This window comes from Musca vetustissima, unplaced genomic scaffold, assembly GCF_032173495.1.
Source record: "Musca vetustissima isolate MV318-11 ecotype Yass unplaced genomic scaffold, APGP_CSIRO_Mvet_v1 utg744, whole genome shotgun sequence".
Taxonomy (NCBI): domain Eukaryota; kingdom Metazoa; phylum Arthropoda; class Insecta; order Diptera; family Muscidae; genus Musca; species Musca vetustissima.
In genome coordinates this window covers 634,075-660,158 of record NW_026888268.1, presented here as the reverse complement: position 1 = coordinate 660,158, position 26,084 = coordinate 634,075, and the positions used below count along the sequence as shown (strand labels likewise).

General features: G+C 33.1%; 1 protein-coding gene across 2 annotated transcripts in view; it reads right to left on the bottom strand.

Annotated features, from left to right (window-relative positions):
* LOC133336057 (mucin-19-like) overlaps window positions 1–26,084 on the bottom strand; it is a 41,368-nt gene that overhangs the window by 6,510 nt on the left and 8,774 nt on the right. The window contains exons 2-3 of one of the 2 annotated variants that reach the window (XM_061544352.1): window positions 4,790–6,232; window positions 2,234–2,473 (exon numbers count right to left, since the gene is read on the bottom strand). In XM_061544352.1, the coding sequence (XP_061400336.1) occupies window positions 2,234–2,473; window positions 4,790–6,232 (1,683 nt within the window). The remainder of the gene's footprint in view (window positions 1–2,233; window positions 2,474–4,789; window positions 6,233–26,084) is intronic. The other variant, XM_061544353.1, reaches the window with a different exon arrangement.

Below are 26,084 nucleotides of genomic sequence, written 5' to 3'. Positions count from 1 at the left end.
GGCCAAACGCCCGGCTGTATAATTACATGATGGGGAAGGACTAACATAAATTAAGTGCATTCCAGCAGCAGAAATAGCAAAACAAGGCATAAGAAAAAAGGCCTCCCTTCTCATTATTAACTTTAAATTGTATCATTTTTATTTTATTTTTTTTTTAAGAGAGAAATGTTATTTTTCCCTTTATTGTGTCCATTGACCGGACCAAATAAGCCACCTACTTACATACACATACCTACATTTATATATACGTTTTCTTTTTAGTTTTAAGTAGAAATTGTTTTCTTTTTCGTCTGTTACTCCGTTGTATCAGCTAAAATTTATGTTCCTCCTGAATTCTGTTTTCTTTTTTTCTGTTTTAAAAAAATACACATACATTACATATACAAGAAATAATATTTTTTGCGCTCAAACTTCATTTGCATATTAGGAATGTATTTTGTTTGTTTAGTTAGTATTTTAATGTTATGTCCGTTCATGATGACCTTTATATAGAAAAATAGAAATACTGTTTTGTTTTCGCATTTTATTTACTGCCAATTTATATTCAAAATCCCATAAAATTATAATTATTTTAAAATATATCATTTGCCTCCATTTTTGCTTCAATATGAGTTAATATCAATATATATCAATATCAAGTGATTTTGTTTACCCGGGCCTTCAATTAGGTTTTTCTCTGGCATGTAAATTTTCTAAGACTTTAATGTGAAATGTTCAAGCCCCATAGTTTTTTAACCGCATTCGAATTATAGCTTGAAGCTTAAAAATCCTCATTACAAAAGCAACTAGTATTTAAGGCAACTCTCTACTTATAAAACTAATAATAAATAAAAAAATAAATCTTTTTTATTCATAAAACCCAAAACAAAAATTGAATTTTCGTTTCCAGAAACCACACAACAAATAAAACATGTCTCAGTCGGTGCAGCCGACAGATGTATGTTTTTATCAACGAGTTGATCATCTGTGGTACCAGAAGACGTTGAAAGTGTATATAACCACATTAACCATAAGGCTTGAGGGTATAAATAAAAATATGACCGGCAAATATATGCCATTCTAGACTCAGTTCAATACGCTATGCTAAATTTCGTGTCAATCGAACAATGATAGTGTCTATTTTGTTTATATTTAACAAAAAAATAGTCGATATTTAACATATCTTTGAACTTTCACAAAATGCTAATTTTCTCCTATATAAAATAAGTTTATATATGTATTTTCAGTATGGAATAAAACTTTAGAATTCCCTCTAACCGTTGGTGCTAATTTTATAAAAATCTGTTAAGTAGTCGCTGAGTTATGTGCATTTGAATTCAACCATGATCCGAAATATACTTACTGTTCGGTGCTGGGCACCTATTACCTGAAAATGGAAAACAACACAGAGATTGACTTTCAAAAACTCATCGAAATTGGTCTTTCATTCACAATAACTGCAGGTTTGTAAAAAATTGTAGCATACTTTTAGGCAGATTTTTAATCGAAAAATCAAAAACAAGACAGAAATTGACTTTCATTCACAATGGCTGCTGGTTTGTAAAGCATACTTTTAGGCCTTTATGTAGTCCGATTTTTAAATTGATTGTTTTTATGGAAAAAAGTTAAATGTAACAAATTCTCTTCATGATTGGTCAGGTTTTTATGCCTTCAACCTTATTCGAATTGTAATTCGAATCTTAGAAACCCGCAGTACAGAAGCAAATAGTATTATAAAACATTCCCCCACTTATAAAACTAATAGTGAAATAAATCTTTCTATCATAAAATATCTTAAAATTACTTTGAATTTTCTTTTTAAGAACCACAAAAAAGATAAGACAGAGGGGGCGTGCGTTTGTTATCACCTATTCTTCACCTTCAATTTTTTTTTACCACATGCATGTCAAGCGTCTTTGAAACTTTGAAAAGAAAGCAAACTTAGTTTTATTTTTCTTTTTTTTTTGCTGTGTTGCCTTTAATAAACATTCGCTCTACTCTATCTATATATATGTTTGTATGTTATATTAGTAAGTATGTTTGTATATAAATATACATAAAAGTTAAGAAACAAACACCATCTGTATGTGTATGTATAAATGTTAGTTGAATATTTGCACTAGAGTGTTTACGTTGATGTTGTTGTTTGTTGTTGTTGAATCAAAGGGAAAGAAAGAATATAGAAACAGAGATAGAGCGACAGACAAAAATGGACACTTGATGAACACACACACATAGATTGTACCATACGTACTTAGATGAGGCTGCAATGTGGTCTGTGACTCACTATGTTGCCAATCGTTCCGTTGCTCTTCACCTCGAGCATTCTCCATGGATCCGGCCAAATAGTTGAGGCATGTCGGTGCACTTCGTGGGAATTTCGGATGTCTTCTCAGTTCTTGTATCTCGTGTAGGGGTAAATCTATACAAAGTGTCCAGATACCGCCATGCATTGGTACCAAAAATAGATTATCACGTCGAAAACGATGATCAGCTGAAAAACAAATGTTAACGAAAGGTTAATCAATCGATTTTTTATTTTGTTGTATTTATATTCAGTAACATTTTTGAGGATTAAGCTCTTCTATTTTTAATGCAATAGCTTGAGGTCTTCCATTTTTTTTTTTTGTTATGAAAGTACTTGGGGTCTTCTATTTTTAATGGACGAGCTTTAAGTCTTCCATTTGTAATAGAACAGCTTTTGGGTATTCTATTTCAAATAGAAGAGCTTTAGGTCTTCTATTTAAAAAAGAGCTTTAGAACTTCTACTTTTAATAGAAGAGCTTTAAGTCTTCTATTTTTAAAAGAAGAGCTTTAGGTATTCTATTTGTAAAAGAAGAGGTTTAAGACTTCTGTTTTTTATAGAAGAGCTTTAAGTCTTCTATTTTTAAAAGACGAACTTTAAGTCTTCTATTTTTAAAAGACGAACTTTAGGTATTCTATTTTTAATAGAAGAGCTGAAAGTATTCTATTTTTAATAAAAGAGCTTTAGGTCTTCTATTTTTAATAGAAGAACACTAGGTCTTCTATTTTTAATAGAAGAACACTAGGTCTTCTATTTTTAATATAAGAGCTTTAGGTAATTTTTTTAATAGCAGAGTTCAAGGTCTACTATTTTTAATAGAAGAGTTTGAGGTAATAATTTTAAGAAAAGTTTTTTTTTCTTTTCTATTAAAAGCTTCAGGTCTTCTATTTTTAATATACGAGCTTGATGCGTTATATTTTTTAATAGCAGACCTTGAGGTCTTCTACTTTCAATAGAAGAGCTTGAGTACTTCTACTTTCAATAGAAGAGTTTGAGTTCTTATATTTTTAAGAGAAGAGCTTGAGGTCTTCTACATTTTAGTAGCAGACCTCTATTTTTAATAGAAGAACTGCAGGTCTTCTATTTTTAATAAATTATCTTAGGGCCTTCCGTTTTTAATAGAAAAGTTTGAACTTTTGAGCTTCATGTCCTCATTTTTAATAATGGGATAGCTTGAGGACATATGGATCTCCCTGGTATTCAAAACCAAGTTAGCCCTAGCATTAAGTCTCATAGGGACCAACGAGGTTCTATATCTAATATTATTAGCTGTTGGGCCTATCCAGGATGTAAATCACCAGATTTTTTTTTTTAAATTTACTACAAAATCTCTCTAATTTATATTGAAAAATTTTTAAATATGTTTCTAAATGGCAATATTTTCTCGGAATTAAAATTCGTGTTGCCTTCTAAATTTTCGTTGATTTTTCTGTTTTGTTTTTAACTTTCCAAGCACGTGCCTGTTGCTTTGGTGTACCATGAACCTTTTCAACTTGACTAGATACTTCCGCAGCAATTGATAGTGAAAGTAGCGAATAGATAGAAAACCAAAATCGATTTAATCGCTGTAAAAGGGAAATGCAAAAAATAAAATGGAAGAGAAGAGAAACCTTTTCCTCCTTCACAACTTTATCAACATTGAAAGTTAGGTTTTTATTCAATGTTGTTGTTGTTGTTGCTGGTGGTGGTGTATGTGACATTGTGCCGTACTTCAATGTTTCTTTTTTCCTGTGAGTGTGTTACGTGAAGTTCACATCGCGCATTATTAGCCAGTTTTTCCCACTCATTTGCCAAGCCCGTTTTGTGCAACTCCCCCTCGTCAGGCCGGCTACCAATTCTTTGGCATGAATTGAAGGTGAAAACTTTTCTTTTTTTTGACATGGTGGTTCTGGAAAGTCACGTCAGCCCATAAATGCGAGTATATATATATATATATATATGAACTTGTAAAGAGACATGCCAAGGGAATTTAGAGACAGGTGCGGCATTAAGTATATGATGATTTTCCAGTTATTGTGTGGCTGCCACCGACAGACATAGTTCTTGGGTATCCTGCCGGCTTATATGGATATGTATATGTGTATATAAATATATACGAACGTGTTTGTATTTGTTATCGCAATAGTTTATGTCTCCAATGAATAAGGTCAAGGTTGTTTTTTTCTTCTTCTTTCTTTATTTATATACTTAGATACGTATACGTATATAGATGAGTGTGTTTGTTTAGTTATTTAATCCTATATTTGTCTGCATTCCTAATTATTGTCGTCAATTTGTTAAAAGGGGTAATTTATAAAATTAAAAATAATCGTGTGCCAGGTGCTAAATATAGACAATTTGAAGAAATTTACTGGATCGGTACTAAAGGGGTAAATGGGGCTGGAAGGGAAATTTCTTTAAAATGTCATAGAAAAAATGACATAGAAAAAATATTTAAAATATGACATAGAAGAAATCTTAAAAATATGTGGATCCTTGCATAGATCAAAAATGTTTTTTACTCACCCCTCTTATCCGGCTTCAACATGGCCACCGTGTCTTCCATTATCCATTCCAATTGTAAATTCGAACGATTTGAATATCGCTCCAAACTGGCACGATCCCATTTCACATGTTCCCAATGGTCGGTCATAATGGCAGCACATAGCATCGCTGTGGCGCTGGTCGTCATCAGCAGCGTTACGAATAGGAAGAGCAGTGGCGGTGGACCCATGCAACAACTTGAGCAACAATTTGTACCGCCAACGGTACTCGTCACATCCATGCCGGAATTGAGCGATGTGGGACTATCTAAATCACCGCCCGCCCCGCCACGATTCGACTGATGCATCATTATTTTCGAGGAACAGCTACTGTTGCGCAACAGGATGCTATTGCTACGTCGTAACGATTCAAGGGCAGCGGCCGACGAACTGTGTGGATCGTATTGTAGTGAGCTGGCGACCACAGCCGAGGGATGCTCATAAATGCTATTGTGGCGAGAGGGTGAAAAATAGTAACAGGTTGTTTGTTGTTGTGGCTGTTGCTGTTGACTGTATTTTGCGGAACTGCTACTGCTGCTGTTGTTATTGTTGTTGCTATAACCACCACCACAACCGATAAGACTACTGCTTCTACCACCATTACCCTGAGCCACCGCACCATCTGCCGGATATTCATTGATTGTGCTCAGGTCCTCATTGCTGGACGAATAGACAATCGACTGCTTGAACTGATTCGAATAGCAATTCTGTTTGAACGACGAGGAGACAACGGCCGCTGGATACTGCGAGGAGCCCTTGGGTGCATTCGCATACAAGGCCTCGTAGTCGTAGTGATGCGGATTACGATAGATCACCGGCCATGAGCGCGTCGTTTTCGAATTGTGCGAATAGGTGGTGTAGGTCGTTGCTGTTGTCTGTCCGGCGTTGTTGGTGGCAGTGGAGGCAACGGTGGCGGCGGCGGTTGTGGTGGCGTTAGTGGCTTGTTGTTGGTAGTAAGTCGTGTTTATGCTGTTGTTGGGTGAGTTGGTCGAATTGGTTGTTGAATTGGCCGCATATGCCGGAGGATCTTCAACGGGGTTCTGCGGAGTTACCAGCGGTGTTGTTTCGTTCGGTTGACTGTCGGCACTCGTCTGGGGGGTTATATTCGTTGATGTTGCACTGCGTTTACTTTTTGTTGGCGCTGCTGTTGTTGTTGGACTTGTCGCTGATACTGCAGTGGAGGCCTGTTGACGTTGCAGCACATTTCTCACCGAGGCTGCAATGGTCGAACAGGGCCCCTGGGCCGAAATGACGGCGCTATTAATCGACTGTTTGAGTTTCAGCGGTGGCAAGTGACGGCTCGTTTTGCTGTTCGGCTCGCTGGGACTGCTGCTGCTGTCGGCCGCTGCTGCTATCACAATGTGGGTGGTTGTTGTGGGTACGGCGGTAAGTTCATTAAAGTCTTCCTCTTCGACGAGAGTGGCTCCTGAGGGGGAGGGGGAGGAAATGTTAGCATTAGTGTTGTTGCCTACATTTGGGGGGCTGTCGAGAGAGCTATTGGGACTATTACTTTTGCCTTGAATTTTGTTGCTATTCTTCAAATTCTTGATGTTGTTGCTGACGTTGACTTTGTTCTGGCTGAGGATGATGTGGTGGTGGTTGTTGGTTGCTGGGGTATTGGTGTTGGTGTTACTGGATGTTGTTGGTATGGTTTGGGAATAGCTATAATATTGGGTGGGTGAGAAACTACATGAATTAGTGGAGGAGGAGGTGTGGTTGGTAGTGGAGGTGGGTGTCGATGCTGGCGGTGCTCCGGTGCCGGGTGCATTAATGGGGCCTTTCAAATCTTGACCATAGATCAGGCCACCCTCTGTGGGCGAGGTAATGCTCACTTCGGGCACACATCGGGCCGTTACCTTATAACGACTACCGGTATTGCCAAGGCCCAAACCCAAAGCACCCTTAGTCCGCACCAGTCATAAATCAGTGTCACGTTTTTTCATTTTGTTAGCATTCATGGCGTTTTGTTGCTGCTGCTGTTGCTGTTGGTGGTGGTGGTTATGGCCAGCAGCAGCTGCGGCGGCTGCGGAAATGTTGTTTGGATTTGTCTTCGTGGTGGTCGTTATTTTGTACGGATGCTGGTGGTGGGTGTGTTCCAGTGATTGTGGCTGCTGCTGCGGCTGAACCAATGCTGATGCTTGTGCTTGGGGTGTGCGAGTGTCGTGGTCGAATTGGGTGTCTATGTTACAGGGTGTTGGGGATTTGGGTTGCTGGTGTATTTTATTGATTTTGAAAATGTTTGTGCAGTTTTTTGTTGTTGTTTTTTCTTTTTATTTTGATAGGCAAGTGCAAAATAAGCGGCAGCGAAAATGAGGGAGTTTTTTCAAGCCAAGCTAATGTGTTAGTGTTGTGAGAGAGACTTGGTGCCAATAAGTGGTTTCTAGTTTAGATGTCCGTGTATTTTTTCGAGGGGAAAATTAGATCCTTATAAATGCAGTTTTTCCAGCTAGTTTTTTTTTTTTTTTTTGAAAATGTTCACTACACGGAGATTTCTAGTTCTTGTTTATCCCGCTTACAACAAATGTGTTTTGGTGTTAAATGTGATTTGAGTGGTTTAGAGTGGCTGGCTGTTGTTGTTAGTGTTCGTTTTGGTGGTGTTGGTGTTGATGGCGTCTGTTGCCGTTTTTTTATTTTCAAAGTGCTTCTCTGGGTATTTTTTCTATGTTTCAGGATATGATCACTTCTTAAGTAAGCAGCTCAGTTTTAGTTTGTTTTTTCTCTAAGTTGTTAGTAGTTGCTTGTTATAAACACGTTTTATATTTGTACAGTAGAAGGGTTGATTTTTTGTTTGCTTTTTTAGATTTGCTCAAGCGTTTAGTAAATTGGTTTATTTATCTAGTTTGTCAAACTTTTTGCTATAGAAATGGTTGCTCTATTTATAGAAAGATAAAGAATACACAATAAAAAAGAAATATGAAAAATAAAAGAAAAGAAAATATGCGATTAGTTTAGTTTGCCTTATCTCGGGGGAAATTCTTTTTTAGTAGAACAAGAGTAGGAGAAGAAAAAAGAAAGTTAAAAGCAAGCTTGTTTGTTTAAGGAAAGTTATTTTATTAAAAAGATGTGTAAGCTAAGATAATAAGCAGTTGTAAATATTTGATATAATACAAAATAAAAAAAAAAATAAAAAATATAGATACGGTTATGTATATACGAATATCTAATAGGAGAGACAGTTGTGCATTATGAAAAAAACTGATAGATGACAACTATGGATGTTAAAATTACATACATTAGGAATATTTATTCAAATTACATTCATTACGAACATTTAGACAAGAATTGCACATGGAATTATTATCAGAAATTTTAGGAACTTATTAGTTAGGGATATGTTTAGCTTAATATTTTTTATTATGTAACATATACATGAACTTATTTAATAAAATATCATTTCAATTTTTTAATATCGTCAAAACAAAATTCGCATTACGGAAAATATGTTCCCAATATTCGATATATTTATTTCCCATATCATTTTAATCAATTCAATGTTTTTTGTGCATCCGTGGTAGATGACCACAAACATTAATAATTTAATTTCGATTCGAATGTCATATTGCATTTGTGCACACACACATACATACATTTATAATATTTGAACTTCTGCTCTATTAACCTTAATGTCCCCCCTCTGTCCCGATGTTTGAGCAGCTTTTGTGGTTCTAGTTCGGTACGGTTGTTTAAATGAAATAAACCATAAAATTTTATAGAGCATAAAATGCCGTAACAAACAAACGAAAAATAAACCACATGCTGGTCTACATAGTACTTGGTTGAATTTGTTTAGTTTACCTTGATATTAAACCATTGTGGACCAATTAGATGAATTATTTAGAAATTTATTCGTTTTTATACGAAGAACACATTGCAAATAATACATACATTGATATTATATTAAATTAGTATATGCCCATATTTTTAATCTAGTTCACCAAAGGGTTAATTTCCTCCCACATTTAATATATGCACACTCAGTGATGCAATCATTTCATAGCCATAAAGTTCGATTCATTCAAATCCAAATGTATTATTAAATTATGATAGAGACAGATAGAGTGAAAATAAAAATGAACATAGGTTACGAATTGCAGGTCATATTTTTGAATTGAATACCACCTGCATTATAATTGAATCAAATTCAATGATACACAAAGTTTGTGTTGAACTTTGAATGAATAAATATATATCTAAAAAACCCACATATTTAAAGATGAAAAAATAATATCTTTCAAGAAAAATATTTCGGTCAGTAATATTTTTTCTAATATTTCTATATAAGAACATTTCTATATAAGAACATTTACACGTCAGTAATATTTTTTCTATATAAAAATTTTGTATACCAGTTACATTTTCTATATATAAAAATGTTCACGTCAGTGATATTTTTATATAGAAATATGTGTCCGGTCAGTAATATTTTTCTATACAGAAAAATTAGCACGTTCGTAATATTTTTTATAGAGAACCAGTGAGCGGAGCAGTATGGTTGGACGGGGCCGACCATTCGATACCCTACACAACTACCACGGAACTCGGATGTTTATTCCGATTCCCTTCACAGTGGGTTGTGTTGTGATGTTCGTCTATAGTCGACTAGAAAACACACAAAAAATTAAGTTTTCGGTTCACTTCATCCAAAAATTATAATCTGATCATCATCGAAAATTATAGGCGTTGTCTTTGACCATAATTGGAACTTCATGGAAAATTTTAAAGTGATCAGCGCTATATTTCCGCCCACTAATGTGGTAATGGGTTACTAAATAATATCTTAATACGTAATCACCTGTAAATATTTAAGTGAAATTCCCACATCCGAGTACATACGACAATGTAATTGGAGTTATTTTGATGGTCAACCATCCCTCTTGGATACACTATCAACTTCGCGGGTCTATATGTTTCACAAGTAAATATATACGCCATAGAATACAAATTTTGTCATTTTTCACACAAAAGTCAGGGTCCATTTGACCCACTAAATAATGACCGATCTTTATCAAAGCAGGCATGGATATTATCTGGCCCAATCCTCTCCATGTAAAATTTCGCGAGCTGCACAAAGTGCAGGTCACATTTATAATCTGATTTGGATGAAATTTAGCACAGCTCATTTATTTGGCACAGGGACGAACCCTATTGAAATTGGGAGAAATCGGTTCAGATTTACATATAGCTCCCATATATAATTTCGTCCGATTTAAGGTGAACGGTGCACCAAAGTCCCTATATATTTCGATTTGCACGAAATTTGGCATAGCGTACTAACTCAGACTTAGAATGACGTACGTGCAGTTTAGCGAAAATCGGTTCAGATTTAGAAATAGTTCCCATATATATTTTTGTCCGATTTAATGTATATATCATTCGATTTGCACGAAAATTGGCACAGCGCATTAAATTGAGTCTATATTGATGTGTGTTAAGTTTCGTGAAAATCGGTTCAGATTTAGATATAGCTCCCATATATATTTTCTACCGATTTTGGTAAATGGTGTGCCAAAGTCTTAAATATCATTTGATTTGCACGAAATTTGGCATAGCGTACTGAAATGAAGTCTAGAATGATGCGTGTTAAGTTTCGTGAATATCGGTTCAGATTTAGATATAGCTCCCATATATATTTGCGTCCGATTTAAGGTAAATGGTGCACCAAAGTCCCTAAATATCTTCCGATATGCACGAAATTTTGCATAGCGTACTAAATTGAGTCTATAATGATGTGTGCTAAGTTTCGTGTTCTTTCGAAAAGGCGACGTCTGTTAGGAGACTATGTAGAATATACCCAAAGTGGTGTAGGGTATCATATAGTCGCCCCAGTCCGACTTTATTACTTTCCTTACTGGTTTTTCTATATAAAATAATTTTCTTCTCAGTCATATTTTTCTATAGAGAAAAAATTGTCCCGCCAGTGACAAATTTATATCTATATACAATGTATGTTATTTGTCCTCTCTTTCCCTTTACCCTTCTCCTTGTATTCTCCTATAAAATTTCATGAAATTTTTCAATTTAAAATCTATAAAAGAACCTTTGGTGCATGTTTGTTGAATGTTTTGTTTTTCCTTGCCTGGCAAATTGTTTAACCCTAACTTGTTTATGTGTCTTATCAATATTTAAATAGATAAATATTTGCCACAGTTTACCAACTCCAAAGTTGTCTTCGTTGTTGTTCTTCTTGTTGTCATCATCGTCAACAGATGCCTGGAACATCCTCCACATCGAACCGACAACGGGTGAGTAAACAAATAAAATGATAAAATTTTATTAAGGATACAATAATAAAATGCAAATTGAATTTGCTTGCAAGTAGTAGCTTCATGATCTGTGCCACATGCCCCATCGCCCTTCCCCCAACCTCAAAGCTATTCTTTAACATTGGTTGTTCGTTCTGCAACCACCCATTTGCAATCAAAAAATCCTTGTTAGTCTTTTATTTGTTCTAGCTTGTTCATGTTTTGTCTTCTTCGTGTGTGTGTGTGTATGTGCCTGTGTTCCTTTTGTTCTCCTCTCATTCATTTTATGTGGCTTTGAATTTTAAACTAAAGGTGCAAATTGAATAGAAAGAAATTGTTTGCCAACACCAATGTGAAGGTGGCGGGGTGGAGCGGAAAGGAGAGAAATTGAGCAAACGAACATGTGTTGCTGATGATGAGACTCTTGTGTATTACATACATATACCAAGACATAACTGAGAGAGAGAGAGAGAGAGAGAGGGAAATATAAGAAAATGCCACCATGCAATATGATGCTTATTTAACATATTTACACTTGGGTATAGTTTCCTTCTACGCATTTGAGTTATTGTTAGAGCACGGGCGGGGAGATCGTCTTTGTGAATGTTATTGGAAATCTAAATTGCAACATGTGGAAATTATTCTTCAACATATCACTGAAGGATAATGTTTTCATAATAGAAAAATATAACTGACTAGAATTTTTATGATTTTTTCTATAAAGAAACATATGTATGTCGGGAATTTTTCTAAACAGGTCACAGTCGTGATTTTTTTCTATATATAAAAAAATATGCCACTGTCGTGGATTTTTTTATTTATAAAAAATGTATCACGGTCGCAACATTTTTCTTATAGAAATGTATATCACAGACACGCAAATTTTTTCTATACAGAGATATATATCATAGACGGGACAAATTTTGCTATATAGAAAAATATATTACAGACGAACATTTTTTTCTACATAGAAAAATTATATCACTGAAGTGATTTTGTTTTCTATTTTTTCGATTTAGAAAAATATATCACAGGCCTGATTTTTTTCTATATAGAAAAATATATCACAGCCCTCATTTGTTCTATATAGAAAAGGATATAACTGTCGTATATTTTTTCTATATAGAAGAATATGTCACTGTCGTGAATTTTTTATTTCTATATAGAAAAATAAATCACTGTCGTGTTTTTTATCTATATAGAAAAATATATCACTATCGTGAATTTTTTTTCTATAAAAAAGAAAATATGTCACTGTCGCAAATTTGTTTCTGACGTGAATATTTTCTATATGGAAATATATTTTAAATTTCACTGTCAATAAAAAAAATCAAATATTTGATTGACGAGAATATTCAGTAAACAATTTTCCCTTCTCCTCCTACCCTTCATTCAAATGTTTGATTATAAAATCATTTTGTTACAAAAACAGAAGTTTCATGTTGCCTCGAAAAAAATTTACCAATGCCAACATGGCGTAACGTCTTCCTGTTTCCTTAGCACTTTTGTTTTCGGAAGGGGCAGCGGACTTCGTGCATTGGATGTGTGTGCGAACGGGTAAGTGGCTGGAAAAACAAAGTCAAAGTCAGTGCAAACAAATTGAATTGAGTGCTCTAAGGAAACGTTATAGGTTTTGAGATCTGTTTGGTTTAGTTCATTTTATTTTGGAAAGTTTTCTTCTGCCCCTTGAGAAGCTATTGAAGAGCGAGATAGGGAGAATCTTTACAAGTCACTTCGACAAACGGAAGCCATTGAAATCTTTGCCGGTTTAAGTTTTCTCAACGTGGGCAGAGATTTATGGGTACGATTTTTGGTAAGAATTTTTGAAATCTAAGAACATGAACATGGAAGCTTAAAAGGAGGGCAAAGAAATTGAATGAACAATTTTTGGTTAATGTATAAAATATTTACTTCTTAAGACTGCTAAGATTGCGTGACGAAGGTCATGGTGCCGTAGTGCGTATACAAAATATTTATTTTGGTAATGTTTGTCATACGCAATGATGGCCCAGTTGTGACCTCTTTTAACTTTTGTGTCAATAGACTAATAAAATGTTTATTTAATAAATATTAAACATTGCAAAATAAATATTTTATATATAAATATTTGTTGATTTCAATTTGAATTTATTTTCCATAAGAATAAGAACATCAACAAATAACAATTAATTTGTGTATTTTTTTTGTTCAAAAAAATTATCATACTTTCTTAAAATCAATATCTCGAAATAAATTTAAGCACGCCCAAAAACCAACCAAAATGCGAAGCAATCTTGTTTTATTTATTGCGATTTTAGTTGGCAAACAAGTTTGCCATTCCACAAAGAACCAACATGTTCAAAGTGGTCTTATGCGAGAGCTTAAAAATTTACATACAAACGTAAATTTTTAAGCTCTCGCATAAGACCTCTTTGAATGTTGAACAACTCGATTTGCCACAACCACAAAATGTTCTTTCCAAAAGTCGAACAACGGACAGCAGCAATGTAGCAACAACGGTATGAATTCATTATTGCGGAGAATATCAACAATTCATTTATTATCTTGGCAGGATATACTAAGTTTCGACCAAAATGACAATTAAAAAACATGTGCGTACACTTGTTTGTACCCTACATGCTTTGGGACAATTTAATTCTTTGGTCTAATGGTCAGGGAAACAATTCAAAATATCACTAAAGGGGCAAATTTTGCTGTGTAGAAAAATATATTACAGACTTTATTAATTTTTTTCTATACAGAAAAATATAACAATATATGTAAAAATATATATCATTGACGTGATTTTTTTTCTATATAGCAAAAAATATATCACTAAAAAATGTATCACTGACGTGAATTTTTTACTGACGTAAATTTTGTTTCTATATAGAAAACTTGTAGGTCTTTTAAGTTGTCCATATTGTAATTCAAACCAATGTGTCTTTTATTTTAAATTTATTTTAGTTTAATGTATATGTTAAAATATATTTTGTGTGTGTGTGTACAGATTATATACATACATATGTAGATAACTGCATAAGTAAAGATTAAAAACCATGTTATAATTAAGTTAAATGGCACAATATTTTCATTTTATGGTCATCTGCAGTATTCAATGTTTCTCTTTTCATTAAACTTCTCTCTCTATCTTCTCACTCTTTCTCGTTGCTCTTTAAATATTTGCAAATTGTAAGAATTAATTCAACTTTTATATCCATATCACTTGACTTGCAAAGTTTCTTCCAAGAACTGGATCCATAGCGGTTGACAATAGCTGATGCTGCTGCTGGTATAGCAGCATTAAGTGAAATTATAGTCATTGGCCAATATGGCCACAATTTCCACCACGACATTGTGGCAATGTTCTTCTCCGTCTTCAGCTGCTACTTAACTTTATTGTTTTAGCATAGACACCAATACCCGTTGTCCTCTCCCACAGACAGCCACAGCAATAATGACAATAGACAACAAAAGAAAACAACAATGTTGTAAAGGAAACATTTTATTTTTATTGGTTTCATTTTGTTGTTGTTGTTATTGTTTCTTTTTTTGTTGTTGTTGTTGTCGTTTTGCTACAAAAGCCAGAGACAATATTGAAATTAACATCTCAAATTACAATTCCCTGTTACATTGTTCGGTGGGAGGGAAATTAATGGGTGTGGGTTGGGGGTTAAAATGAAAATTGAGCTTGTTTGTGTAGAGAAAATTAAGTGCAAGGACATTAAGAAAATAAACTCTGGTTTATTTTTCTTAACTTTGAAAACAAGATATGCAGAGACTTTGTGAATGGTCACAATCGATAAACTTTAGAAAAAATATTCAGTAAAAGAGTTGTTGGTGCTTATGTTCTCTCATATAAATTTAAAGATCTTTATAATGAACTCTCTCGTTCTCTTTCTACAATTGCTATAATAAAACATCTGGACCTTAAAAATTCCACAATTTCTGTTGCTTATTTAAACATTAATAAACTCCTTAATAACATTTTTGTCAATATCCATTGACAATATGTGACCAGACGAAAATTCGTAACGTAAAATAAGAAATGAATAACAATTACAAAACTTCAGCTACAGACATGTCAGGTATCGACTTCAACATGTCTAAGTTTGCTGGCAAACATGATGCTTTCGTTTTGCCAGCCAAACGACAATCTGGTTGCCATTCAACCTGCCAGCATGTAGCCACCAATTTCTCTTCCTCATATCCCTTGCAATGGACAATTGTCCTTGATTGTTGTCAATAGTCGATTGTCGTTGTTGTTGTTGCTGCTGGTCTCTTTCCAATAAATAAATAAATGCAATGAAATATACAATTTACAGGCCATCTCTTGAACAATGCAGTCAAAGCAATTATTACAATAGATGGCTGGACTATGTATGCTTGAGCATACAATTGGAACACTAGCCTATACTCGAATGTCCAACAGAATAGAACAATTCATGAAAAAAGGATATAAGAAGGAAGAGAATATTGAGAGATGAAATCACTTTTCTATTACTTCCTATTCACGTCGAAAGAATGAAGATAAATATTTGTTTGCTAAGGGAGACTGAGAGGGAGAGAGGTTGTAAATATGCGGGAATTCAGTACTTTTTTACAATACAGCAGATTACAATGGTACAGAGCTTCGTTATTAAGTAATAAAAATGTGGCCAGCAGGCGCCTATTATTATTTAATTTTTTAAGGACATTGCGAACAAAATTTATGGCCAATAAAAGAGAAAGAATTTTAAAATTTATATTGGGAGTGACCATAAGCGAGGTGATAATTTTTTACTCAAAAAAAAAAAAAAAGACTACTTAACATAGGACGATTTATTTCAATGATATTTTTCTACATTCTACATGTGATAACCATCTACATAGAAAATGTTTTGCCTCAGATATATTTTCTTTGGGGACATTTTTCTTATAGAAATTTTTGCCTCAATGATATTTTTTCATAGAAGAAAATTTGCATCAGTAATATTTTTCCATATAGAAAAACTTGCATCAGTGATATTTTTCTATATAGAAAAATTTGTATCTGTGATATTTTTCCATATAGAAAAACTTTGTATCTGTGATATTTTTCTATATAGAAAAATTGCATCTGTGATATTTTTCCATATAGAAAAATTTGTATCTGTGATATCTTTCTATATAGAAAAAATTGCATCTGTGATATTTTTCTATATAGAAAAAATTGCATCTTTGATATTTTTCTATATAGAGATATATTTTTATGGAGACATTTTACTCATAGACATTTTTGTCTCAGAGATATGGAAAAACTTGCCTCAGTGATATTTTCCATAAAGAAAAGTCTACATAAATATAATTTTAAATATTTTTCTATGCAGAATTAATTTATTTCGGGGCTGTTTTTCCATATATGGAAATTTGTCTCAGTGATACTTTTTCTATATAGAAAAAAAAATCGCGTCGTTGATATATTTTTTTCTATATAGAAAAAAATCAAGTCAGCGATATATTTTTCTATATAGAATAAAATCACGTCAGTGATATATTTTTTCTATATAAAAAAAATCACTCAGTGATATATTTTTTCTATGTAGAAAAAAATCACGTCAGTGATATATTTTTCTATATAGAAAAAAATTACATCAGTGATATATTTTTCTATATTTTCTATATAAAAAATATCACTGATATATTGTGTCTGTATAAAAAGGAATCAAGTAAGTGATATAGTTTCTATATAGAAAAAAATCACGCCAGTGATGTTTTATTTCAATATTAAAAAGGCCAGTGATAATCTTTTATGTAGAAAAATTTTCATCGGTGATATTTTCCAATACAGAAAAAATATCACTAATAATCTATTGATACAAATTCATAGAAATCTTGTCTATGAAATCATATATAATTTCTCTCTAATATTTTACTTAATAAAATCACATTTAAGTCCAATTGTGTGTGTGTGTTATTTGTAAATGTCTTCATTCGAATTTCAAAAGCAATTGGCCTAACACAACAACACTTAATACAAGGCCAATTCAAATTGATATGTGGCCCAAGAAGAATAGGATAATTTATTTTCAACATAAACATGAATTGTAATATAGACAACAACAACAAGAAGAAGAACAATAATAACAACAACAATAACACTAAATAATGGCATGCATTAAGAAATATACATTCAAATCCAACCAAAAACAAAACCTAAGGCGAAGAATCTGTGCGCTGACAACATCCACAGCAACAACAAAAATAAAACGGAGTAGATTGGCGAGCAGATGAGTGGAGTGGCGAGAAAGAAATCAGGTCATGAGACAATGAAAGTGAAAATTCAGTGTTTCGGTTCATGAGGTGAAGGCCACCGAGTTTTTGGCACGTACACTTTGGCGACTACAATATGCCAGAGCTTTAGCCTGAGACGTGTAACAATTACATGGACCACCTCAAACTCATCGCACACGGATTCGAGTATGTCAAAGGGAGAAAGGCTGACTGGGCTGGATGGATGGTATGGATGGCTGCCTGCCTGCATGGAATCGCAGATTGTGTGGTTCGACAATCAAATTTGTTGTCGATGCCATGTCATTAAAAATGAAAAACGAGAAAATGTTATGGAAATTTTATTATAAATCATAAAAAACACAAGCAGAGACACACACTCACACTCATGAGCAGAGAAAAAGGGGGAAATTAAGGACAAAAGAGGGCCCAAAGCAAATGAAATTCCGTTTGATATGTAATCAGATTGCCAGCAATACAAAGGGAGTCTCTCATATGGTTGCAATAATGCCATGTATAAAAAAATTAAACACAAATCCATAATTTCCAATCAAATTATGCGGCAATCGTAATCCACAACCACACCGCCACCACCACCATCATCATCGCCATCGTTGTGAGCGGTTGTAACAGAATCCAATATTTGATCCTTTTTGAAATTACTAACAAAAAATGCTAATGCGTTTATATGCAAAATAAATGATGTGTTGAAAGGAGGATATGTTGTTGGAAGGGATGGTTGTAAGGGAGATTATACATAAATTAATTTTTGGGTCAATTTGATTTTATCGCCACACACATTTAACCTTCAATTATTTTCTAATTTATTTGATACACCAAAGAGGCTCCTACTTCAGTAGAGTATACATTAGGGGGTATTCAGGTGAATTTTGCAACATATATACACTATTTATTTTTGTATAGAAAACAATTATTACTGACAGAAATTGTATATTATTCTATATTGGAACATTTTTTAGCACTGAAAATATGTATAGAATATAAATCACATACATGTATATAAACAAATAAGAGAATTTTGTTTTTTTTTTATCATTCGTTTGACTTAAAGGGCAGGTCGCATTTATGATCCGAATTGAATGAAATTGGGCAAAGCTAGGGATGAACCTAGGCCTAGGGATGAACCCAATCGAAATTGGTGAAAATTGGTTCAGATTTAGATATAGCTCCCATATATATTTTCGTCCGATTTAATGTAAATGATGCACCAAAGTCCCTATATATCTTTCGTTTTACACGAAATTTGGCACAGCGTAATGAATTAGGTCTAGAATGATGTGTGTTAAGTTTCGTGAAAATCGGTTCAGTTTTATATATAGCTCCTATATATATTTTCTTCCGATTTTATGTTAATGAAGAAAAAAGCCCATAAATTACTTTCGATTTCCACGAAATTTGGCATAGCGTACTTAATTGAGTCTACGAAGACGTGTGTTAAGTTTCGTGAAAATCGGTTCACATTCAGATACAGCTCCAGTGAAAATCGGTACAGATTTTAATATAGCTCTTATATATAATTTCGTTCGATTTAATGTAAATGGTGTAACATAGCTACTATATATCTTTCGATTTGCAATAAATTTGGCATGGCGCACTGAATTGAGTCTATTATGATGTTTGTTAAGTTTCGAGAACATCGGTTCAGATTTAGATATAGGCCCCACATATAAATTTTCGTTCGATTTTAGATAAATGGTGCACAAACATCTTCCGATGTTTGTCCAATACTTCGAACGGGTGTCTGATTGAGATTATTTTTTTAACATTGCGGCATATTGAGTATCGTGTATCAAGTTTGCTATGAATCGATTTCCATACATTTGTCCCATTGTACGCAAACGACTCTAAATCTGCCCGGATGAAATTAAATTTAGCATAGTTTGCAGAGAGGCATGTGTATGTTTCTTCGAGGGAACATACACATGAAATTGTTAGGATACATATGTACAATATACCCAAAGTGGTGATGGGTAGCATATAGTCGGCCCAGTCCGACTTTACCACTTTCATTCCTGGTTAAAATATCAATTGGAGAGGAAGGCCATATTTGGAGAGGATTTTTGTCCAAGGCAAGATGATTTTTGAAATAGCTATTTTCCAAGATGTTGGATGTTCGAATAATTATATTTTCGAGACAATATAATCGTGGATATTTCTTCTTTTCCAGATTTATTATTTATAGGAGACTTATAGCCCTTTATTTTTTTAATGAAAATTATAGGAAATATCAATTGTATTGTTTTTACCTAATGTGTGCCTCATTAAGTATTCTTCTATCTATATTCTTCCATATATAAGATAATTCCTTAAATTCATGAGTAGACCTAAATCGTTATAAATAAATATTGCAATGAGGTCATTGCAGGTATTTGCATTTTCATTAAAAATTTAATTTTCTAATTAATATTTAAAAAAGAGTAGCACCTCACACTCTTTTGATTTCGGGGAGGGGGAACTCATTAATTTACACATGTTTGCGGTTCAGCTAAAATTGAACTATCATCGATATGATGTGACAAGGATTCTCTGATGACGTGTCATTAAAAATGAAAGGTAAAAAAACACACACACTCACTCACATAGTATTTCTTGTGAGGGTTTTTATCACATACACACATAAATGTGTTAATACACTCAATTCTGTATTAAAATAAAAAAATTGGAATTTTATTAAATATTAAATTTAGGAAAAAACTCTGGGAAATGAGTAAAGGTTAAAATAAAACATAATTTTAAGTTCCACTACAGAATTTTACATATCTAAAACTGATTATTAGTCTTTTGAAAATAACACATCGTTAAAATGATAAACCAAATTTCTATAAAAAAATCAATTTTTAAAATTTTCTTTATTTTTAAAAATTTAAATTCCTGGCCACTTGATGGCATTTGTTTTTTCCTTTCTTTATGTTTTCATTAAAATGAACAGAGCAATGATGTAATTTGTTTTATAATTTATGGCAATATTGTTGCATACGCCAAACACCCACACACACACTCTTATTAAATTATAATGGCATTGTATGACATTGTCACAATGGCTCACATTTCGCCCACAAACACACTCTCACACACACAGTGATACAATAAAATGGAATTCTACCACGAGATCCTTGGAATTCTTGGAATGATATTATTGAATCGTTTCGCTATATTTATTTACGTTCATTTGTTGAATATTTCGTTTTTAAATGGTTTCACATTATTGACACAGGTTCTTGAATGTAAATTTATATTTTTAAGCATAGGTATTGAAAGAAAAATATATAATAATTGATTATTTAATTATAATTTAAAGAAAGGTATTAACAAAATTAACTTTTTTAAGTTATGTCTATTTCTATTACACATTTTCCGAAATCTTAATCTCTGTTTTGATTTCTTTTTGACCTTGCATGAACAAGAAAATGCATTATTATTTTTGTTTATGAATCTGAAAACTAGGTTTTCTTATTTTTTTGCATTTAAATTTTGACATTGAGTTTTTGTTGTTGTTGTTGCACAGGAATTGGTAGGCATATGCATTTCATGAATAACTAAAATCTCATGAATATCAAAAATTCAAATTTTTCAGAGATTTTTTTTTTCGGGTTGGTATGCAATGGGGATTGTTAAAAAATTATTTATGTTAATTGATGATACCTGAAAAGCCAGCAAGAAGAACGTTTCTGAAGGTTCTTAAAGAAAAGAATAATTATGATGAAATAAATATTTTATTTTTAAGAATAATTTTTCCCCCAAGAAAAATACACGCTGATTTTGAAAACCTTATTTTTCCGACCCCGGAAAGAAGAGAATTTTTGAAAGTAATAAGGGAGAGGATGTTTTGTAATAATTATTTTTTCCAAGTCCCAAGATTTTTTTGAACAATTATTTTTTCAATGTAAGGAAAGGGGTTTTTAAATAATTAATAATAATTTTATAAAAATTATGTTACAATAATTATTTTGTCAAGGCCACATTGCTCAAGATTTGTTTGAACAATTATTTTTTAATGAGCGAGGTTTTTTTAATAATTATTTTTCCTATGCAAACATAATTTTGATTAAAAATTCGATTTTTTTGTAGACGAAAAATAGTGGAAATATGTATGAAACGCCCTCTGGTGGTGGTCATAGGTAAAAATAAAGATCAGAAATGAATATCTCGACCCCAAAAACCCCCATATACACATAAAAAATAATATAACGATGACTAAAAAATCGAATTTTGAAACAAAATTATGTTATAGGGAAAAATCATTTTTTGAAAAGTGGGAGACTCGAACCTATGGTTCCTGCACCAAAGTTGCTTAGAATTGTCCATAAAATCATCCTAGGGGCTGGATATAATCGACAAAAAATTTGGCCCGCCCTAATATATATATTTCTAGCCTCATTATGAAACGTGAATGTTTCTTTATAATCAGATTTAGTTTTAATTTTTCGAAATATTCTGTAGCATGATTTATACAAATTCTGATTATCTCCAAGCAATTTTGGAAGCAACTTTACTACTTTGATTGAGACACCTCCAAAACATGATTTGTGAAAGAATCTTTTGGCGATAAAAACCGTAGACCAATTATTTTTTCTGGATGTATGGGAAAGAAATGAAGTCTTAAAGTGTCAAATCAGGACAGTACTGCGGATGATCCATCCATTTTGTCGGTCAAATAGGCAAGTTCCTTTAGAAAGAGTTGTTTTTTCAAATTTCTCCGAAGACGTCGTTAATGACACATGATTTTTGAGTCGTTGATAAACATAACTAAAATTTTGTATGGCCAGATATTCATGAGTCAGAGCTAGGATTTTTTCGATTTAAATTGTGCTGTACCTCTCAGAATTGTACGTCCAGCATTGCTCAATCGTATGAACTAGGATAAAAGTAAGTAATCGGTCAAGATCTTCCATATTTCCTAACATGGTTTGTGGTCGAAATTTAAGATATTTTTCCCAAAAAATAACAACTTCATATCATTTTCTGCAAGAAAAAACGCGATTTTCGAGTTAATAATTGATAACTTAAAAAACATCTACTGCAAAATATTTTTTTGAGTTATGTCTGTCCTGCAGCAAATGAGCGATATGTCCTCCAATTTTGTACCAATGGAAATGTCAGATGACGTTAAGCAACACTTAGTATTGTTAAAATAATTTTTTCTAAGATATGCGGATTACGATTACATTGATTCATTTTGAAATAGGCATAAAAGACTTCACATTTTAGTTATTTTGGGTCGTCTATAGAATTGTCATTCACAATTATAATAGAAATACATAAATTTTGCGAAGGTAACGCAATTGGATAATAATTGTTTTTAAGAATATTTTCTTAGACCTCAACAAACAAATAGTATTTATTGCCTCTCTCTTATAAAAACTAATTGAATTCATTTGCAATGTCAAAATTTAATATACAATTCTTCGATTATCAAATTGTTGGGTATTTTGCCAATTTATCTAAATAACAAAATTTAATATTTTATAAGAGAAAGACATTCGAACACATATATGATTTTGTAGATATGTGAATGTGTGTGTGTTTGTGCGTATGAGTATTCCTGTTGAAATTGTATTTTAAACCCTGTCATAAATCAACAAGAAAATCTTGCATTTTATTGGGGATCTGGGAGTACATGAGAACAGAACAAGAAATCTCTTGGCTGCCATTTCAAAAGGATTTGTTTTTTTTTTTTTTGGGGACAACATGACACATTGTCGTACATATGTACGTATGTATTCGTATAGATATTTTTGGAAGTTCATAATATAAATACGAAATTGTATGTGTGGGCATTTTAAGTATTTTTAGTCTTCAATTTTAAATAACTACTGTGACTTTATTGTTATAATAAGCAAATTGACATTTTGAAATTCAGTATTTAATTGAACAGAAAAAAATGCACTCACTCAACAATTCCCCTTTTGTGAAGAATAGAAAAATGCATGTTTTGTGACAATCCTTCTAAATACATAAATAACACACATATGTATGTATTATATGGATGTATTCACATTTATTTATGTGTATTCATGTGGTCATTTTATATTGTGTCTGTATGTGTGTGTGTTTTTTGTTCTGTACATGTTTTAATTGCAAACAGAGACTATAAACTTGCCAATAGAATCGTAATAAATTAATTGCTATGTGATATAAATTCAAAACATGAAAATCTTTTTAAAAATTTTGAAATTGTTCAAGTTCCCCATTTCCACAAGCAAACGAACAAACTTCAACAACAAAAAATGTATTGCTTAGGACAATGTCGATGTCTAATTTGTATTTTGGGGTAAGCAAAAATATACAAAATCGACAAGGCTATTCAAAATGAAGGCTACACAGGGAATAAAGATTCAGTTTATGGGTAGGATAGAAGAAATTATATCTTTGAAATCCATTGAAATCCACATCATTTCTCAACAAGTCTAAATTTAATTATAAAAATTCAGAAATTCTATAACAGTGAAAAATTTGGATTCACTGATTTTTTTAAATATTCAATACACGTACTCAGTACGTTTTGACGTACGACCATGTGTTGTGTTGTTTACAGTGACTTAAATAATCAATTTGCCAAAAAATGGACTTAACTCCTGAATTTTCTCGACGTAGATTGTCACGACAAGAGTAAATACATGCGCCATCCTATAGCACTGTGAAATGCTCGCTCAATGATGAAGGTAGTTCAAAACTGCCATTGCATCACAGAACACTGATACCATGCGTAGGCTTTTCACCCATGACTACTTAGTTCTCCTTGAATTCCGCACACTTTGATACTAGCTCAGAAATAAATTTAAAAAAAAAATCGATTGTAATGTTGATGAATACTACTTTTATATGTGCGTGTGTGAGCCTTCGAAGACGAGCCTAATCCAACGAAAGTTGTTCGGAGCAAATGGACGTCTGTTTCAAGAGTAAAAACCGGTCATGAGTAGACTGAACCGCTTGTGCAACGTCATGACTGTAAAATCAGAGTGGTACAGCATAATTTGAAGATTTGTGGAGAAATTCGAAAAATGAGATTACACACACATTGAAAATATACCACTCAACTTGATAATCGCTAAAAATCCGATCATGCTGCTTTAAAAAGCTTTTATAGTACCGACTCATGTGAGGAATCAGGGATATATGAGTATGAGCCTCAAATAAAACAGCAATCGACCGTGCGGGCCTTCGAAGAAGAGCCCAATCCAACAAAAACGTGGAAAAGTATTTTAGAACAAATGGATATCTGTTTCCTCGCCAATACTGGTCATATGGCGACTGCACTTCTTGGGCAACGTCAGGACTTCATTTCTCGTTGGTACACCTCAATTTAAAATTTTCGGAGAAATTGGAAAAATTCAAGTTCTCGCACATGAAAACAAAGCCATTAAAAAGGCTTGTTCTTGTGGGATACCGTAGGGTACAAATTATGAAGCTATGAACATGAGCATGAAACTAATCGGATATCGATTGTGAGGGTCCACGAAGAGAAGCTAAATTCAACGAAAGGTATTCACGAAAGAAGCATTTCGAATTCGCAATATAGCAATATAGGTCGCCTGAATTCTTCGAAGGTATTCGAAAACCAAATAAGAGGAGATAAATCTTTGAGCACCATGATAATCGAATTCACACCCATCGGCTGAGACCACCGTAAATTGGAATGGATGGATGAATCGTCGTACAGCCCTTATATAAAAAAAATGTTTGGCCACCAAAACATGTTTTTATTTATGTTATTTGAATTTGCCTTGTAAGGGCAGTGATCATTTGAAAGTAATTTTAAGTGATTATTTATACTCTTTCTAGTCAAGCTTGATGATATAAGTTTTGCAATGAAAAGGAAAGCCAGGAGAAGAACCTACGTACCCACCATTATGCGACGCGTTTCGCCGTTGGTTAAGCGGCTTATCAGGCATATTGGGCTATGTGGCTTTACAAAGGTCGACGTTTATAACTTGTATTTATTACGCCCTGATGCGAAACTTGCATATGCGAATTAAATTCAAATTTGTCAAAGTTCGACATTTGTCTTCATTCTAGGAACAGTATTTTTTCAAAGCAGATTTTTGTTGTAGAGATGGATAATTAATCCACACACCTACAATTGCTTCCATGGTATACACATGCTTTTGCGCAACCGTTTTGGAAGTGTGTTGATGGCTCAGAACGTTAAGTGGTATGGCAACATTTGTGTTGCTCCGAGGACCTAGGTTCGAGCCCTAGCCGTGCTCAGCTGAAGCTGGTGGAAAAAAACAAATACAAATAATATTGTGAAGAATCCTACATCACTCTTCCATTTCTGTAAACATCAAATAAATGTCTAAATAATTAACATCAATAAATTTCCATCTAATTTCAAGTTTTAAATGACACAACTTGAAATGGAATGATAATTTCATTCTCTATCTCTCTCTGTCTCTATTTTGCTATTTTAATGAAATGAATCATGGACTTTTGTAATTTTTCTTGTCTTCCATGTCTAACAAATGCACAGCTAAGATTTTCTCGTTTTTTATTTTTTAATTATAAAAAACATCTCAAGCACACTCACGGGGATACTACTGGGTCGCTCATAAAAGCCATGAAATGAGCAAAAATATACACTAGGGAAATGTGTGTGTGTGGATTTGTGGTGAAATAAAGAAGAGTTGTTTTCACACACAGACACACAAAAACACACTCTACTACTGTCAAAATGTAAATGTTAGCGTATGATAATGTCACAATGACATCTTTATTGTTCAATACACATAGAAAAGAGGATTTTTTTACAATGGCAGGAAAAAAACTAAGCTTTCAATTGTAAAAAAC